At 43.2% G+C, this 18,078-nt stretch overlaps 4 protein-coding genes across 4 annotated transcripts; 1 reads left to right on the top strand and 3 right to left on the bottom strand.

Annotated features, from left to right (window-relative positions):
* The first annotated feature begins 686 nt into the window (after positions 1 to 686).
* On the top strand, positions 687 to 2,835 carry LOC104423937 (30S ribosomal protein S21, chloroplastic). The gene is made up of 2 exons (XM_018863363.2): positions 687 to 1,174; positions 2,569 to 2,835. The coding sequence occupies exons 1-2, from the start codon at positions 759 to 761 to the stop codon at positions 2,675 to 2,677; spliced, it is 525 nt and encodes a 174-aa protein (XP_018718908.1). The 5' UTR covers positions 687 to 758; the 3' UTR covers positions 2,678 to 2,835.
* A 1,096-nt stretch (positions 2,836 to 3,931) lies between these two features.
* LOC104422704 (uncharacterized RNA methyltransferase pc1998) lies at positions 3,932 to 8,565 on the bottom strand. The gene is made up of 15 exons (XM_010035100.3): positions 8,324 to 8,565; positions 8,053 to 8,167; positions 7,831 to 7,942; positions 7,659 to 7,703; positions 7,503 to 7,570; positions 7,364 to 7,418; positions 7,169 to 7,248; positions 6,995 to 7,078; positions 6,700 to 6,813; positions 6,154 to 6,272; positions 5,919 to 6,036; positions 5,602 to 5,735; positions 5,313 to 5,460; positions 5,125 to 5,204; positions 3,932 to 4,320 (listed from the first exon to the last, which is right to left on the bottom strand). Exons 1-15 carry the CDS (start codon positions 8,497 to 8,499, stop codon positions 4,191 to 4,193), a joined length of 1,578 nt encoding a protein of 525 aa, XP_010033402.2. The 5' UTR covers positions 8,500 to 8,565; the 3' UTR covers positions 3,932 to 4,190.
* A 435-nt stretch (positions 8,566 to 9,000) lies between these two features.
* Positions 9,001 to 12,132, bottom strand: LOC104423936 (receptor-like protein EIX2). The gene is given in 3 exon segments (XM_018863760.2): positions 9,001 to 10,496; positions 10,499 to 11,271; positions 11,355 to 12,132. Coding segments are annotated over 3 exon segments (2,901 nt in total). The 3' UTR covers positions 9,001 to 9,146.
* A 3,962-nt stretch (positions 12,133 to 16,094) lies between these two features.
* On the bottom strand, positions 16,095 to 17,692 carry LOC104423935 (receptor-like protein EIX2). Its single transcript, XM_010036363.2, has 3 exons — positions 17,571 to 17,692; positions 17,340 to 17,473; positions 16,095 to 17,161 (listed from the first exon to the last, which is right to left on the bottom strand). Exons 1-3 carry the CDS (start codon positions 17,690 to 17,692, stop codon positions 16,095 to 16,097), a joined length of 1,323 nt encoding a protein of 440 aa, XP_010034665.1.
* Between the last annotated feature and the right edge of the window lie 386 nt (positions 17,693 to 18,078).

The following is an 18,078-nucleotide window of genomic DNA, read 5'->3' as shown; positions in this document are numbered from 1 at the left end:
GGATGTTATGCCATTCAAGTAATCAGTATTTGAGATTCGCAATGATTTAGTTAAACCTAAGTAATCGGGCGATTTAAAAGGTTAATTGACTTGGCTGCACTTACCTTGCTCGGGCAAATTCCAAAATATAGGAGGTCAATCGTGAAAATTAAAAGGAAAGTGGGCATGCTTAATAACCCCATTGTATTATACCTTTTAGCGGCCAATTGATGGAAGGAGACCGGAAGGTTTTCGACCCATTACGAAAGCATAGCTTTGGCTATTGTCATGAGAAAGCTCAATTTAAGCTCCAATTAAATATAGATGGCCTTTGAATCACGAGTCTTGAATACTACTCAAATAACGTCATATATAAAGATAAGATGATGATGTACGTATATTACGGATTGCAAGCGGATGTCTCATAAACTAGATTATATTCAACATCCATAATGATTCGCCGCGTCATTCGGTGCATCAACTTTGCAGGCCACGTCTTAGCAAATCCTGAATGTCTCGTACAAAAATTATGAAATCGAATGTACGTTCAGGTGGCAGGCTCCTCGGGTTCGGGCTTCGCTCGGAAAATCGGGCCAAGCCCGAGAGGAAAAGCCCGTCAATTGGGCCCACTCGGACTCGAGCCCAGCCCATCATGCGAGCCCATTAAACCTAGCCATCCACCATCTCCCTGAGAGGTTGAGAGAGAGAGAGAGAGAGAGACTCTCTATCCAGACCAGAAAGAAGACCGCCATAGCCAGACGCTGAAGCTCCCTCAACCAATGGCGACTTCCCTATCCAGCTTCCTCTCCTTCCTCTCGCCTTCCAAGCCGCCACCGACGCCGACGGCGACGCTGCCGGCGCCGGCGAGAGCCCCCCCGGCGGTCCTCTCTGTGTCCAGCCGCGGCGCCGGGGGCGGCCCCGCTCCCTTGGCCGCGGCGCCGGGGCGCCTGCCGAGCGAGCTGACGGCGGTGGTGAACCCGGCGCTCGCCCACGCGAACGCGCTCTTCTTCAGTGGCTACAACGTGCAGGTGACCGTGGACGACAACGAGCCGGAGGAGAGGCTGCTGAACAGGTTCAGGAGGGAGGTGATGAGGGCCGGCGTTATCCAGGAGTGCAAGAGGCGGCGGTTCCACGAGAACAAGCAGGACGAGAAGAAGCGCAAGACGCGCGAGGCTGCGAAGCGCAACCGCAGGAGGTGCGTGCCTCGTTTTTCCTTGACCTCATTTCTGAAATCCCTCTGGCGAAACTGATTGTAGATTGTGTTTAATGTGCTAATTCAGCTTAGGGGACATTGGCAGAATAGTGTCGTAGCTGCATTGCATTCGAAAGATAATCTTTTTTTGACTATCCTTTGATTTTTCTCATGTCATTTGGATTGGATGATGTACGGAGATGCTCCATCGTGAGCATTGCTCAGTAGTTCTGGCGCATAAGAGAAGGCGAGGGGGGTGGCGAGGGCTTCAGTAATGCTTGAGTGGTGCGAAATTACGAAATTTTTTAGGCTTGTCAGAGTGGAGGAGGAGGCTTTTCCCTTTGCTATCTACTACTTTGTAAGGTCGCATGATCAAATTGTGTAGAATACCAGCGGTTTTATCTGAGCAAAGACGAGGTGGGTTTTAGGTTCGTGCCTCGCTTTGGCTATTTAGGACCTCCTCCTCCCCTTCCACCCTCTTTACCCACTTTTATTTTGGTTTTTGCAATGACCAATGACGTGCTTAATTTGTCACCCTACTGTTTCATCTTACAAAGTATTAGAACTGATTTGCAAGGACATCGGCCTCTGTCACAAGAGATGGCGTTGTAATATGCTTCTAAGTTTGGGTTGGTGGGAAATGTAAGGAGTGATTGTCTGTTTTGTACTCATTTGCTTTTCAAGGGCCGGTGGACCGGTTGATTCTTCTGCCTACATTATGTTATCAATGGCATAGTGGCATGGTGCTGATAAAAGAATTCATGTTGGTGTTATCACCTAGACTCATGGTGACTTTTCAGCTGTAAATTTAATTAAGAATTGGGAAGCATGTTAGATTTACTTTTTTGATGTGGAGTCTGTGTAAGATTCTTTAGTTGGCCATTACTCTGTGAGGTCCAATGTTTCAGTTAGATTCCAGTCGAAAAGTGTGGAACTTTCGAGGAAAAAATATTCACTGTTTTAGTAGGACTTAAGAACGAAGAAGGGAAAAGGATAGACAGGGCCAGGCTTAGAGAATATTTGTAGCGAACAGTGTGTATCGTTGTAGAACATTTGTCATTTGCAAATGTGATAGACATTCTTATTCTCCCTTGCTTTTTATTCCAAGTTAAAGCCTGTTTGGATTATATTTTCTTCAACATGCTATTTGTCATTTATCCTCTTTAAGCTGTATTATTGTGATTATTCCTGCTAGATTTTGAGTCAAGTTGGACACTCAAAATGAAGAAAAGCTTTTTTATTTGGGATGTTACATACAATGCTCTATAGCCTATTGCTCTAGGCCTTTCCTTTGCAAGAAAATAGATGTTACCAGTACTACAATGGCATCTTCAATTCTCTGTCAGATTTGGTTAAAAATGCTTATCCTCATGGTTGCCATCTTACCGTGTAAACAGACGTCCCTATTCAAGATATGTGCCTCAGAACAAGGAAGATACCTCAACTAACAAGAAAAAGGAAGAAGACGAAGATAACTGGGACCTCCCAGAAGAACTTCCATTTTGATTTCATCTACCCTTGCTTATTTTTGTAGTCACAAGTGATGCAAGGGAGCATAAGCCAGAATTGTTCTTTAATTGATTACTTGTGTCATTAACCCTGATTCTTTCCAACATAAATCTAGATGCATTATTGCCAATTCCTCTTGGAAACTTGTTATGTAATGGTCTAGCCTCAGTGTGTGTGTGTGTGTGTGTGTGTGTCGGTACATACCGGCTGCCTTTGTCAACAAGCAAAGAAATCAAGGAGTTCCAATCATAAGTCAATAGTTGATATTTCAAGTCGAAAAGAATTGGTTATTTGGGATTATTGAGAGGAAATTGGAGAGATAGGAGCTGCTCGTTCCTCTGATGATTCATAACAGCGAAGAGTGGCATTCAGGAATTCTTTATCTTCAATTTTTCTATCGGAGGAGCCTTTAGTGGTTTCTGGTTTACATCCCCTGAAGGATAATTTCTCATCAGTGGTTTTACCGTGGTCGGTTAATCTGGCCTGTTGCTTACAGAGTAAGATAGCAAAAAGGTGAAGAAGGAAAGATGGTCAGATGGTGGAGACTTTCTCTTAATCAAATGTAAAGAAAGCAAAAGCAATAAGCTTGGCCATAATTGCAAGGAAAGAAATGGGTGGTCGAGGGCGAGCCGAGGTACAATATTCAACAGATTAATATCGCGGCTAAACCTCTTAAGGAGAGGCGCAAGTCTTTTCATTTTTCCGCTTTGCTGGGATGGCATGCATTGAAGATACTGCTTGGCTATTCCCTCCGAGTTCTGACTCTTCTTTGCAGTTCACGTTATGTGGCAGTGAAGAAAGACCCAGAACATGGGCAAAATCATATGGTACTGTTGGTCGAGTATAAAGCAGCAGTGGCTTATTCAGAGGTTACTCTACAAAATGTTATCAAACGGATGCAATTCTGGGGGAGATTCTGAGCACTTAAACTGAGCAATCACAGCGGTTTTAACTTTGTGGATACTGCGACCCACAAAAAATAAAAAAACTGTGGATACCACTAGCCGCTAGATGAAGTTCCGACATTGACCTGTTGAACTATCGGTTCGAGCATATAGAACAAGTGGGTCCCTCCCATTTCTGTGGCTTTAACGATGCCGATCTACCGAGACCGCAATAAGACTCTCCCTCAAGCAAAAGGCTCCACATCGGTCCTTTCTTTTGCGGAGGCGCATCTTTTGGCATGTTCTGGCAGGACCAAATGGGTCTTTAGAATGCTACAACCCTTCCTGATGTGCAAATTCGAGAAGGTTGAAAAGGAGGTACAAACTATTAATATAAGCAAATGCCGACAGGACACCCTTTAATATGCAAGCATTTCCGTATACAAGAAGTTAAGAAGATACATAACAAGGACTCACGATGCTACAGTTTATGTGCAACTAGTCTCTCCAGTAGTTAATCAGCTCAAAGCAAAATGCTTCTGGCCTAGAAGAATGGAGTAGAGAGCGAACAAAATTTTTCCCGTCTTCTCTTTGTAAAACTAGACGGGATGGGGGTAGAGTATGCGTTAGGTCATGACTTCTTGGTGCATCAATGCCTTTTGCTTCTTCGCAGGTGATTTCTTCTTTTTCTTTCCCGCCTTCTTTTTCTTGATGTGCATATTTTCCCTTCTTTTGAACACCGCCAAAACTTCAATGCTGAAATCACATTCTCATCATTTAGACACAACTTACACATAACACAAACACAACAGCTAGACAAGAATTCATTACACTGCATGTGTTAAGGATTCCAAAGGCAGTCAAGCTTTATCCCTGAGCATAATTTGTAAGCTTATGCTATTCGTGGGAGACCCAAGAGAGAGGAAAATGGTTGGATAACATGCCTAATTTGAATTTTCCCTCCATTTCTTTCTCATAAACATATTAAGGTATTCACAATTTTTTGGCCCAATTTTCATTTCTCCATTTTTCACCCTTTCCCAAACAGAGCCTTAAAGCTTCACAAGACAATATATCACACTGCTATTTCTAATACAAACACATGAAAGTGTATATTTAAAACCTTCCCAAGTCAATCCTGATAATCTGGGAAGACTATTTGACTAAGGCGGAACATTTGGTGTACGTTGTAGTTTAAACCAGCTCAGAATATTATCACGTACACTTTCCATTCAATGCTAACATTTCACCCTTTTAACAAGAAACTTGCATAATTTTCAGAGAAGCATCAATCCAAAACCAACTAAGAAAAAATGTTTTTCCAGATCTTTGAGAAACAAGACATCATAATTGGTATCTCAATCTAAATTTTAAGATCATTGAGACTGTTGCACAGAAGTTTCAGTTTCAAATCTGAGCAATTCCTGACTACTTGCTAAAGATAAGATCACATTTCAATATCTCAGCAACTTTCATCTGATTTAAGTAGACAGACATTAATTAAACATTAGCTTCCGAATCATGCAAAGCTACAGGATTGCAATATGAGGGGACTAATACCTTTGTGTGCCAGGAAAAAAGTTAAATCCATGGGCTTTCTCCAAATGCCAGGCCTTGCTAGACAGCAATGACTTACAGTCCTGTAAATTATTTGCTCGACATTAGCTCCTCAAGATATCTAGTATTCAGCTTATAAGAAAGCAAACTAAGCACCGAAGCTGCACTTCAGTCTCTTAACTGCAATTTACCTCCTTAAAGCTTTCCCAGCCACAGCTTATGTAGATAAGAGTTTGAGGCACTGAGTGACGGTTCTCTTGACTTAAATCATTTCCAACTTGAACAGAAGCTTCCCTAGCACGAAGTACCCATGGTCTCTTCTCTTCTTTTGTCTTAAAACTAATACCAAAGACAGCATAGGAGGATTAATTAATGCTGGAAGGTTGATGACCGTTATTTTCGCAAAGATATCAAATGATCATCTAAGAGACTGACAATGTCATGCCTTGATGCAAAGAAAAGCTAAAGATAAGGCCCTACCTTTCAGGTGATGATCTAGTTTTCAGTTCCCATGCTGGAAGAGTCTGCAGTGCTCCCACAAGAGATGCTTCAAGTCCTTTTCTAGGAGGATCAACAACAATCACATCTGATCCCACAAGCCAAGAAGTAGGCTCCTGGGTTGATTTTAACAAAATAGTAAGAACTCCCTACTCTATTACAATCTCAAGTCTAAAGAAGATTTACATAAACATATCTCCCAGTGAATAGTAATTTTCCATGCAAAATGGATATAAAAGTCATCAAGTTGACAAGATTGATTAACAATAACATCAATGAGATTCTTTTCTGGGACTTACAACTGAAGTGTCAGCTTGATGCCAACTGATGCTGCTATCCACATATTTGGGCAGGCGTTCAACTGTCTTTTCAAAAGACAACTTGGATTCTTTGTTAATTTCTACACATCTTACAGACCTGGAAGAGATGAATTACAAATTTGTAAGCCTTTCCTGAATGAGAACAAACAATCTGGAGCATTTAATGGAAAGAGGAGACTGGCAAGCAAAAGGAAAGAGAACTCTGGATTCTTGCCTGCATTTTCTTGTAGCAGCCAAGGATAAGCCAATGACGCCAGATCCTGCATATAAGTCAGTAACTGATGCACCATAAGGAACATACTTCTGTAACTTCCGGAGCAAAGAATTAAAAGCCTGAAGATTACCAAAGAAAAAGTATCATTACAAAGTATCAGTTACATGAATTTCAATTAAAAGGGGATAGACTCTCTGTTGTCAATGAATGATCTGTTATCATTCATATGCAACTGGGTTTGCCTGAATTATAGCATGGAGCCAAAAACCTCAGCAAATCAACATATGCCACTCAAAAGTTTTCTTGGCTATCAAAGAAGATGGTTGTGCGAGATACAATGGAAATCCAACATTGCATTCCAATTATAATGCCCATTTCAAGAACATGCTGCAGTCAATGCTAAACTAACATGACATTTGATGCTATCCAGCAAAACAATCAATTTGATGCCAGCATGGTAAATGCAATTTTATGTTAAACTAACAGTAGGTTCATATTAACATTTTCCTGTTCGTAATGCTTTCCAGAGAGGGAGATATGTCTAACCCGCGTATTCGCTTGGCCAAAACTGGATGGAGCCAGCGAAACATCAATGCCTCCAAGGTGCTCCCAGAAGTCCCTATCTCCCAGAAGATGTCTCCACCTATTCCCAAAGATTACCTATATAATCAAATGCACCACAAATAATAAAAAGACCCACTTGTCCTAGAAGGATTGAATTGAAAGGTACATTTAGTCACAGGATTAATTAGCATTTTACATTGTTAGCATGATGTCCTAACTATTTTCCTTGTCAGTGATTTTGAAAACATTAAAATTCAAGCAGTAGGCTACCACTCACGTTGCTAGTTGACGTCTGAAAATTGGCCCACACAGAGTGTATGAATGGTACTTTGCATTTTGACCCACCATTTCGCCATAAAAACTGCAGATGGGTAAAGAAACACATTTTACTGGTAAATTAAGATATGGTCCAGCATGAGCAACATGAAGAAAGAGAATTTGGCAGCCTCACATGAGCCAAGGCATTCAGCTTATCTGAATTGGGTGAATTTTCATTTCGAGAATTCCAAACTAGAGCAACCTGAACCTGACCTATAAATAAGTTCAGTTCAGAATTGTGAGTGCAATTTGCACACCCAAAAACTTCTAGAAAGTAAAAAACTGAAACTTCAAACCAAGTATGCAAGAAGTGAGTTCAGATCCATACCATGTTGGTATCTTTCTGAGGCGGGAATAGATGTATTGTATGTCGTCACAGCCATCTAGCAGAAGTGCAAGAACACATAAGTCACTGTTACTAGCATAACCACAAACTTAACAAGATATCCCCAATAACAAAACACTACCTGCACGTAGCGCAGATCACCTGTCCCTTGATCCTCATCGTGTGGTTCTATACCTAACTCTTTGATTCCTGTTAATAATTTCTCCCATGGAAAAAAGCAAGTACTTAATGTTCCGGAAAGCACACCAAATTTTTAGACGTCATCCACAAAATATACCTTGCTTCAACAGTTCCATGGCAGCATTAATGTTCGGATGATGAGCTGCAAGAAACAAGCAAGATAAGGCATTAACCACACCACTGATGCCACTAGTTTCATCCTTGAGGCCAATTTTGCTCAAACCAGTTCACATTTTCATTTTTCACGCTCCAACAGGTGAACTGAGTACCTTTGCAATTAGGGATGTCCACCACACTATGCGTGCCCTCCTGATAGAGTCCAATGAGAGGATCCACCGATGAGCCACGAACCGCCAACTTTGCACGGCATCTCCACCCCCACTGCACCACACACATGCGAACGTAATCAATCAAAACTAAGGCTGCACAAGCTGAAAACCACACCGACACCTCAACTCAAATCGAGAGAGAAAAAGAAGGCAAAAGCTTACAAGCTTGCAACTATCGAAAGTGAAATCCGAGACGCCTAAGCTCTTGAAGAAATCAGCGGCATCGTCGACGACGCTCGGACGGTGGAGGTTCAGCTCGTGAGTACACCCCGAGCACCTGCACATTCAAGCGAACCGACAATGTAACACGAGAAACGCGCTCGCAACTGACAAGAACGCGCCGGAGTTCGCATACTCGCACTCGTAAAAATCCGAGCAATATCAATTCGACAATCCAGCAGAATACACGGAAAGAGTCGGCGAGCGTGCGTACGATTGGAAGTGAGAGCACTGGAGCGCGCAGGCCGGCGAGGTCGAGGCCGGGCTCAGACGGAGGGTCGCCGGAGCGGGCGGCGGCGGCGGCGGGGAGGGAGGAGCTGAGGCGGCGGGAGAGAGGCGGCAGGAGGCGGTTGGGCAGAGGGAGCGGGCGGAGAGGAGGCACAGTGACATCGCCGGAGCTGGGCGAGCACGACGGAGCTTCGCTGCACTTGATTTTTGCCGGGAGTGGATAAAATGGAGACGATGGAGTTAACAAAGAGTATCTTCGACCAACGACCGGGTCGGGTGACCTTTCGGGTGCTCCCGATTCAATTCGGATCTGGGTCTGGGATAGAATCCGGTTCAAACGGACTTCTTCGGATCCATCCGATTCCGAAGCATGAACGTAAATAAAACATTTGTTTTGCGGACCGCATCCCATATATTTCGTGAAAAATAAATAATTTAAAATATATATTTTCAAATAATCACTTATATTGCTAAAAAAAAAAATGAATGAACGTTCAAAATATTTCTTTATTGATTAATTATTTTAATTAATACAAACAATTATTTTTAGAAAAATATTCTTCAAATAATTTATTTTTCGTAAAAGGAAATAGAGCCATAATTGCGCGAAATCTTGCAGGATTTAGACCCGAGTTTTAAGATGAGCTTATAGATTAATTTCCATAGAATTCAGTCTTCTCTTACTGCCCAGGGCTCGTTTTATTATGCCAGAAACATGTGGAGTATGTTCCCTATGCTTAGCTACAACATCCATAAAAGGTCTAATGATAGGAAGCCCTGAGTCAAATCCCTGAATACATGCTTGCATACTAGTCCGTCCGACGTGCGATGAATGCAGCAACAATTAGCTTGTTCTTCATTCTGTCGATGTAACCGTAGTAAGCCTCTCTCCAGGACTTCTTTACCATCAAAGGGCCGCAGACACCCCAGAACCCGACAAAGAAACCGAGCCCAGTGCTCAGGAAGAGCCACAAACGTTCGAGATCATCGCCTCCGTCTTTGCTCTTGGTGTTTCCGATGCCATCGTCAGGAGATTGTGGCTGTTTCTCGTCTCCCGGGCATAACTCTGGCAATGGAATCCCACAGAGGCCGACGTTGCCCTCGTAAATCGATGGGTCGTTGAGGGTTTGGAACTGGTTGGCCGTCGGGATTCTCCCCCACAAGTTGTTGTATGACAGTTTCAAGTGATTCAGCTTTGTTAAAGCGGTGATGCTCGGAGGAAGTGGTCCCGAGATATTGTTGCTCGATAAGTCGAGAGTTTCTAGCCCTTCCAACTTCCCAATGTCGATCGGTATTCTTCCAGTGAGATGGTTCATGGACAAATTCAAGGTCCACAACCTCACGAGGTTCGTTATCGCTTCAGGAATCTCCCCAGACAAGCGGTTGTCCGAGAGATCCAAACTGTTGACGAGGTAAAGAATCTTTTCGTCATATTCAACAAACCGTCCTTTGGCCACCACGGTCAAGCGTCCCTCGTACCTCTCTGTGTCGGCATCCGTGAGCTCCACTTTCAAGCCTGTTAAGTTTCCAATGCACAGCGGAATTGATCCTGACAAGCTGTTGTGAGAGAGGTCTAATATGTGGAGATTCGAAAGACGGCATATCTGAGGAGGAATTTTCCCGGTAAATGAATTGGACCGCAGACGCAAAATCAGCAACGAAGGAATGCTCTCTGCAATCCATGCGGGAATATTTTCCGAGAACTTGTTCTCACCTAGGTCGAGACTGTCCAAAGAGCTGCAGTTTCGCAAGGAGGATGGAAGTTTGCCAGAGAGATTGTTGTTACTGAGAATCAATAACTTGAGAAAGGAAAGAAAGCCGACCTCGCTTGGTATTGGACCTGAAAGGCCATTGCTCGATGTGTCAAGAATATACAGCAAGGACAAGTTGCTCCAGAACCGGGGTATTTCTCCGGATAGGTAGTTGTTGGAGATGACCAAGGTTGTCAAATTGGCCATATTCCCAATGGACGAGGGAATGGTACCATTTAGGGCATTCTGAGATATGTCTAAATCTGTCAGGTAAGGCATGAGTTCGCCAATGTTCGGAGGAATGGGACCGGAGAAGCGATTATCTCTGAGATACAGTGTTGTCACGTTGGAAGACCACGTAGGAAGAGGACCTTCATAAGAGTTCACACTCAAGTCGACAAGGACAGATCGTCTACAAATGTCAGAGAGGTGGGCGGCTTGCCAGTGAGTTGATTATACGCGACGTCTAGTTCATCTAATTGCAGATTCAACTGGAAGAACCAATCGGGTATGGTTCCTGAAATCTTAGCATTGCGCAACACAATGGTCTTGAGGTGGTTTTGATTCCTGAGCCAAGTAGGAAACTCAGGACCCAATTGGCAAGCCCTGATGTTCAGGTACCCAAGCTTGAAGGGAGGAATCCAACTGGGGGCTATGTTAAATGCCAAGGAAATGTTTAGATACACTTTATCCAAGTCAAGATCCGTAAGGCTCGAGAGATTTGCCAGGTGGCGCTCCGTCACGACTCCTTCCCACAAGTTCTTAGAGAGATCCACCGCGACCAACGCCGACAGTTGCCCAAAACTTTCAGGAATCCCACTCATCCCATTGTTGGCAACATAAAACTCTTTCAAAGACGACAAGTTTCCAATCGTCCGTGGAATAGAACCTTGAAATGAATTAAACGAAAATTGGAGATACCTTAACTTCTTCAGGTTTCCTAGAGAATCTGGCAGATTACCAGACAACTGATTGTTCCCCAAGTCCAGATTCTCCAACTGGCTATCGTTGCATCGAGCAAACCCATTGATAAAATCAGTTATATCACCAGCGATTCTATTGACAGAAAGCTTTAGGACACTCAAATCACATAAGCTCCCCAAGGATTTCGGGAGCCGACCTTTGAGGTACGAATTCTGGGACATGTCGAGTTCTTGGAGGGATGCTAAATTAGCAAACTCATCTGGAAGCTCACCCCGAGACTATTTGAGTTAAGATCAAGATGAACAAGGCGAGTGAGATTGAACAGCCACCGGGGCAACGTACAGTTGAAGTCATTGTTCGAGAGATCAAGGACCTCAAGCGATGTGACGTTGATGAATGGAAGAGAAAGAGGAAGTTTTGAGAGGAAACAGTTGGGCAAGCGCAACTCTGTGAGAGAAGGTAGCGAATTGATAGCTGGAAGCCAATGATCGGCGGATTTACTGAGATCAATGGCTCCAAGATTAAGATATCTAAGGGAAGAAAGGCCAGGAAGCCAGAGAAGATCATTTCGGTTTGATTCGGCAAAAGAATTGCTGAGGTCCAGATGCTGCAGTCTCGAAAGATTTTTGAGACTCAGAGGGATTGTTCCACCAAAAGATGCACCCGACAGATTGAGGTATCTCAGCTGCTTTAGGGTACCGATGAAACCTGGGAGTTTGGTGCCTCCAAAATTGTTCATGCTCAAATCCAAGTACTTCAACTCTTTTACATCAAGCAGAGAAGGACTGATCTCACCCCCCAGCGCTTGTCCTGGCTTGAGATCGCCGCTTAGATTATCATCCACATATGGGTTGTGGAGATTAATCTCAATGACTCGCCCAGTCAGGTTGCTGCATACAATTCCTCTCCATTGGCAGCAATCTTTCCCGACCCATGAAGCAAGCCGGCCTGAAGGATCCGTGAAGCCACCTTTCAACTTGGCGAGTGCTTCTCTTTCACTTTCGAAGCAACCTGAAGCGATTAACCCACTGGAAAGTGCAGACTTTACAGTTCCAGGAAATAGAAGTCCTGATAGGACTAGGAGAGGAAGAAGTTTAGTGCAGGAGATCTTATGAGCCATTCTTGCAGGCAAAACGAGAATAGACGAAAGGAGGGTAGTATCAGAAAGTGCAGATCAGCCTGTCTAGACATATATACTGGACTATTGTCCTCCTATGATGCAAAGAGAGGGAGCGTCCATTGTTAGTCTGACTTGACTTGACTTTGAGTTTACAGCAAACCAGTTAAGCATCATCGACCTTGTCATCCAAACTGTTTTTGTTTTCCCCTTGCCTGGGACGCATTTTAAACTTGCAGACTTCGATGGCAAGTTCTGGTCCATGGTTTTTATGACATAGAAGTGCCGTCTGGACAGTCAGAAGATTATATGTTCCTTGCCCATGTTGTTGAAAGTTGTCGGAATTTGATAGTTCACCACGAGGTCCACCGAATTAAGTTGATCACGCTGTGGAGTTGGAGCGCATGAATCAGGTCTGCATAACGATATTTTTCCATTCACAGCTAATGTCATGGGGAGGCACCTGTCCAGGCGTCATGAATCACGTACGCTGCATCTATCACAGATGCACCCATGTCTACTCGTATCTGGGATTCGCTTGCTCGGTCATGTTGTTTCTTGGTTTAGGGAACAAGAGCGTGAAGAGTCACAATGGCATTTTCTTTTCTTTAGCTTAGGCTGCGAGAGCTCAATCCAAGAGGTGACTTTCAGGATATTAAAATAATTAAATATTAAATCACGCTTTGGTCTAATAGTTTAAGTTTTTAGAACAATTGATAGTAATCTCACAAAATCTTTCAAAGAGAAAGAGAGAACTTGGGTGGCAAGTTTTGGTGTTTCTGGTTTGCGTTTGGATCTAAATGAAGAACGAGACGCTCCTCGAAATACCAATGAAGAGAAGACTTCTGAAGACGACGTACTCAGTGGACGTGGCTTCTTGACTTAAAAGCCGACCAATGACTACGAAGAACCATGATCACATTCCACTGGGCTGACTCCCAACGTAAAGTATCATGCCAGCTTCTTGATAAGAACCCACATTAGTGAAAATGAATGCGAAGAACTTTACAATTTGCTCATTAAATGCCACGGTTGCACCACGCCATCGAATTTCTGGATGATATACTTCCAGACATCTATTATCAAACATATAAATTCCAATAAAGATGAGTTAGACCAATTCGTAGCAAATCTGGAAAGGGATGGGGCTGACTGAGTCGCCAGCTGAAATTGACGTAGATTTGAACACCGACCGCGTGGGACCACTCTAGAAATGACCTTAGTGCTGGAGGTTTCGGACAAATTCCACGAAGTGCATATTACGTCTTTCATCTATGAATATAGTCCACACATAAACCTATAGAAACCAGAGGTGATCGGGTCTAGGTTGGGTAAGATTTAGATTTGGACCCTATACCCTACCTTGTTATAACCGATTCCCATTTTTTGAACCCTGTATCCGACCTATCCTATTTTTCCGATCTGATTCTAGGGTCAATTCTATTTCCACTTGAACATGTTCTGCAATTGTCCGATATTTTATACGACTTTAAATTTTACATTAATATGAGAGAAAATAACGTAATCCTTATAATTTGTACCGAAATATTAAGCACATGTAATAAATAAATATATGAACTTTTTGACTAAACAAAAAATTAAGAATTCACAAGGCTAATTATCATAAATAAAATTATAAGGCAAAGCAAAAATCATAACATTACATAAACATTAGCAACAAACATTGGTGTAATATTAGTTTCATTCCCACAATTACTATATAAAGCTGTTCATTTATCTAAAACGGTTAACAAATGTCTACTACAAGAATAACTCCTTATCCAAAAAAGAAATTAGGTGAGCCAATTCACGTGGTACACAAGAATTTGACGGTGACGGATGCTGTCCATCCGTTAGATGATGCGAGAGTGAGCTGGTGAGGAAGGGAAGCGAACGAGGAAGAGGAATGACAAAGGAGAAGCGCCATGCGTGTCTAAGAGGGCTGAGAGGAAAAATGCCGTGCAACCGCAAAAGCAAGAATAGAAATCGAGGGAAAAAAATTGGATTTTAAATCTTTGCTTACAAAATTGGTCCGAGAACAGCTGGGCCGGTCCGGTTCCCGAATCTACCTGGTCAGTTGCACATCCCTAATAGAAACCTTCCAGTCTTCTTCTCTGGCGATTTAAATGGGAACACAGTGCAGTCCATTTCCACTGCATCGCTAATGAAGACTTCCGAATACCTCCGGCCGTGATGACTCGATCGGAAAGGAAGTTCCTTGGCAGTTGGACTTTCTAGACAATCAGATAAACGACCGTGGCAGCACGGCATGACCTCAAGAGGCCATTTGTCGAGGTGAAAGTCCTCGTCTCCTTTTTCATTCAGGTCTTCTGAAGAGCTTCATCTCGGTTCACGCGTCCGTGTCATTGCCTTGGCCTGATTGATAAAATCAATCTTGAATTTTCGCTTGACATGACCCCGAGAGTGTTGGCTGGGTCCACCTTCATGTGAGGCGCAGCTAGCATTAGAAAAAAAAACAAAACAAACCAAAAAAAAGACAAGTTGAAAAGAAGGTGATGGCTTCGCGCGCGTTTGTGTGTGTGGGGGTGTGCCCAAAGTGAGGAGAGAGAAAGAAAACCAAAAACTACCGAAATAGGAGAGAATATAATAAAAGAAAAGGGCTGCAATTTTGTGATCCTGATTTAAAGGCCAAACATTGATGAAATTGGCTCAAATTTGAAATGAGAATGGCCTCTAAATTCTCCAATTGTGATTAGGGTTTTCTTGCTCTGAATTTATTTATCCACCTATATGGCGATGAAATGAGATTGTAATGTTGATGTTGTACTTTTAGTGTGTGATTAGAAAAGAATACTTTATGTATCCCGTTATTCTTGTGATTAGTAGTTGTTTTGGGCGGTTTGTGGTTTTTTTCGCATCGAGTTTTCCACGTTAAATCATTGGTGTCGTTATTTGCTTGTTTACTTATTATTTCGATATTATATTTGCATATTGTAACGTTATACGTTGCTTGTTATTACTGGGGGTTAAGAAAATTTCAGTTGATTTAGTTTCGAAGAAGAAATTGATCTTGGATTGCGTTTAGCTCATAATAAATTATTGTCCCCAAATTCTCCCCAATAGAGAGGTCATTTCTAATTCACATCAAACATAAGATCTCACTTCTTAAATCGAAATTATCGTGCCGTTTCACCAACTCAACCGATCCTTAGAGCTTAGTCCACTATTATATCTAACCACAGAAATCTATCCATCATTTCTCACCAGTAACGAAGCTACAACTGCCCTTTTGCCAACTCACGGATCTCAGTTCCGGTTCAATTCGGAGTTGGGTCTGGGATGGAGGGTCTGGAAGCTAATCGGGTTCAGATGGATTTCCGACCCGCCTAATTCCGTGGCATATAAGTCAATAAGACTCATAGTTGGGCAAAATCCTAAAGGATTCAGACCTGAGTTTCAAGATAAGCTTATAGACTCCTAGGAATAAAAAAGTGAAATTTCTTTAGAATTGAGTCTTCTTTTAGTGCGCAAAACTCATTTAATGACAATACCTGTAACATGTACGCTTTGTTCCCTATGCTTGTTGTAAATAACTGCTACATTTATAAGATGTCTAATGATGGTATGGAAGACAGCTTTATGAAAGCACTGAATTGAAATCCCAGAATACATTATTTTAGTTTGTCTAACGTAGTAAGCCTCTCTCCAGGACTTCTTTACCATCGAAGTGCCGCAGACACCCCGGAACCCAACAAAGAAACCAAGCCCAATGCTCAGGAAGAGCCAGAAATATTCGAGACCATCGTCTCCATCTTTGCTCTTGCTGTTTCCATGGACATCGTCAAGAGATTATGACTGTTTCTCTTCTCCCAGGCATGACTCTGCCAGTGGAATCCCACAGAGGCCAACGTTGCCCTTTTAAATAGATGGCTCATTGAGGGTTCGGAACTGGTTGGCTGTGGGGATTTTGCCCGAAAAGTCATTGCACGACAGGTTCAAGTAATTCAGCTTGTTAAAGTGGTCATGCTCCGAGGAATCAACCCCGAGAGATTGTTGTTTGATAAGTCAAGTGTCTCCAGCCGCTCCAAGTTCCCAATGTCGACCAGTATTTTTCCAATGAGATGGTTTATGGACAAATTCAGGGTCCACAACCTCACGAGGCTCATTAGCGCTTCAGGAATCTCCCCAGACAAGCGGTTGTCAGAGAGATCCAAACTGTTGACGAGGTAAAGAATCCTTTCATCATATTGAAGAATCTTTCCTTTGGCCACCACAGTCAAGCGTCCCTGGTACCTCACCCTATCAGCATTTGTGAGCTCCACTTTCAAGCCCATTAAGTTTCCTATGCATACCGGGATTGATCCTGACAAGCTGTTGTGTGAGAGGTCCACTATGTGGAGATTGGAAAGACGGCATATCTGAGTAGGAATCTCCCCGGAAAACAAGTTCGACCATAGGCACAAAATCAGCAACGAAGGAATGCTCCCTGCAATCCATGCCGGAATGTTTCCCGAGAACCTGTTATTGCCGAGATTGAGACTGGCCAGAGAGCTGCAGTTCTGCAAGGAGGATGGTAGTTCACCAGAGAGATTGCTTTTACTGACTATGAAGAACATGAGAGAAGAAAGCAAGCTGACCTCACTTGGTATCGGACCCGAAAGGTTATTGTTTGACATGTCAAAAATGTACAGCAAGGACAAGTCACTCCAGAACCGCGCTATTTCTCCTGATAGGTAATTTTTGGAGATGACTACGGTAGTCAAAGTGGTCATATTCCCAATAGACAAGGGAATTGTAGCATTTAGGGCGTTCTGAGAGATATCTAAATCTGTCAGGTATGGCATGAGTTTGCTAATGTTGGGAGGAATAGGACCGGAGAAGCGATTATCTCTGAGATACAGTGTGGTCACATTGGTAGACCACATAGTAAGAGGACCTTCATAGAGGTTCGAACTCAAGTCGACATTAGCTCGGACGTCTAAGAACATCAATGAGGTGGGTGGCTCGCTGGTGAGCTGATTATACCCGACGTCTAGCTCATCTAATTGCAGATTCAGCGGCAAGAACCAATCTGGTATGGTTCCCTAGACATTAGCGTTGTTCAACACCATGGTCTCAAGGTCGTTTTGATTCCTGAGCCAAGTAGGAAACTCGGGACCCAATTGGCAAGACCTGATGTAAAGGTACCTGAGATTGAAGGAAGGAACCAACCGGGGGCTATGTCAAGGAAATGTTTGGAGATGCTTTACGCAAGTTAAGATCCATGAGGCACGAGAGGTTTGCCAGGTGGCGCTCTGTCACAACTCCTTCCCACAAGTTGTCAGAGAGATTTGCCGCAACTAATTTCGACAGTTGCCCGAAACTTTCAGGAATCCCACTCATCCTGTTGTTGGCAACGTAAAAACTCTTCCATTGACGACATGTTTCCAATCGACTGTGGGATAGAAACTTGAAATGGATTCTGCCAAAATTGGAGGTACCTTAATTTCTTTAGATTTCCTAGAGAATCTGGAAGGTTGCCAGACAACCTATTGTTCCCCAAGTTGAGATTCTCCAACGTCTTATCGTTGCATCGAGCTAACCCATCGATAAAATCAGTCATCTCGCCAGTGATTCTATTGAGAGAATGATGGTTTTATTAATGATGGGCTTAAGGCCGTTCGCCTATGTTGGGCCTAAAAGCCCGGCCCACAGGAATAGGGCCCGTGGATGGAGGGACGTATAAAAGGGATGAGAGAGAGGGAGAATGCACATTTTGGAAATCAGAACGTACGTACGTCTCCCTCTCCCCCCCCCCTCTCTCTCTCTCCCAAAAAGGAAAACGGTAAGGCTCCGGCAACGTTTTTCTTCCCTTCAACCATGATTTGGCATCATCGGATCGAACATGGCCAAATTCTCTTCCTCACGTCGGCGTCGGTGTTTAATCTGTGGCTAACAAGGTACGCTCAAATCCGTGGTGTGCTTTAGGATCGGTGATATGTGATTTTC

The sequence above is a fragment of the Eucalyptus grandis genome, chromosome 8 (genome assembly GCF_016545825.1).
Source record: "Eucalyptus grandis isolate ANBG69807.140 chromosome 8, ASM1654582v1, whole genome shotgun sequence".
NCBI lineage: Eukaryota > Viridiplantae > Streptophyta > Magnoliopsida > Myrtales > Myrtaceae > Eucalyptus > Eucalyptus grandis.
The sequence above is the reverse complement of the archived record's forward strand: the minus strand, read 5'-3'. Positions and strand labels throughout refer to the sequence as shown.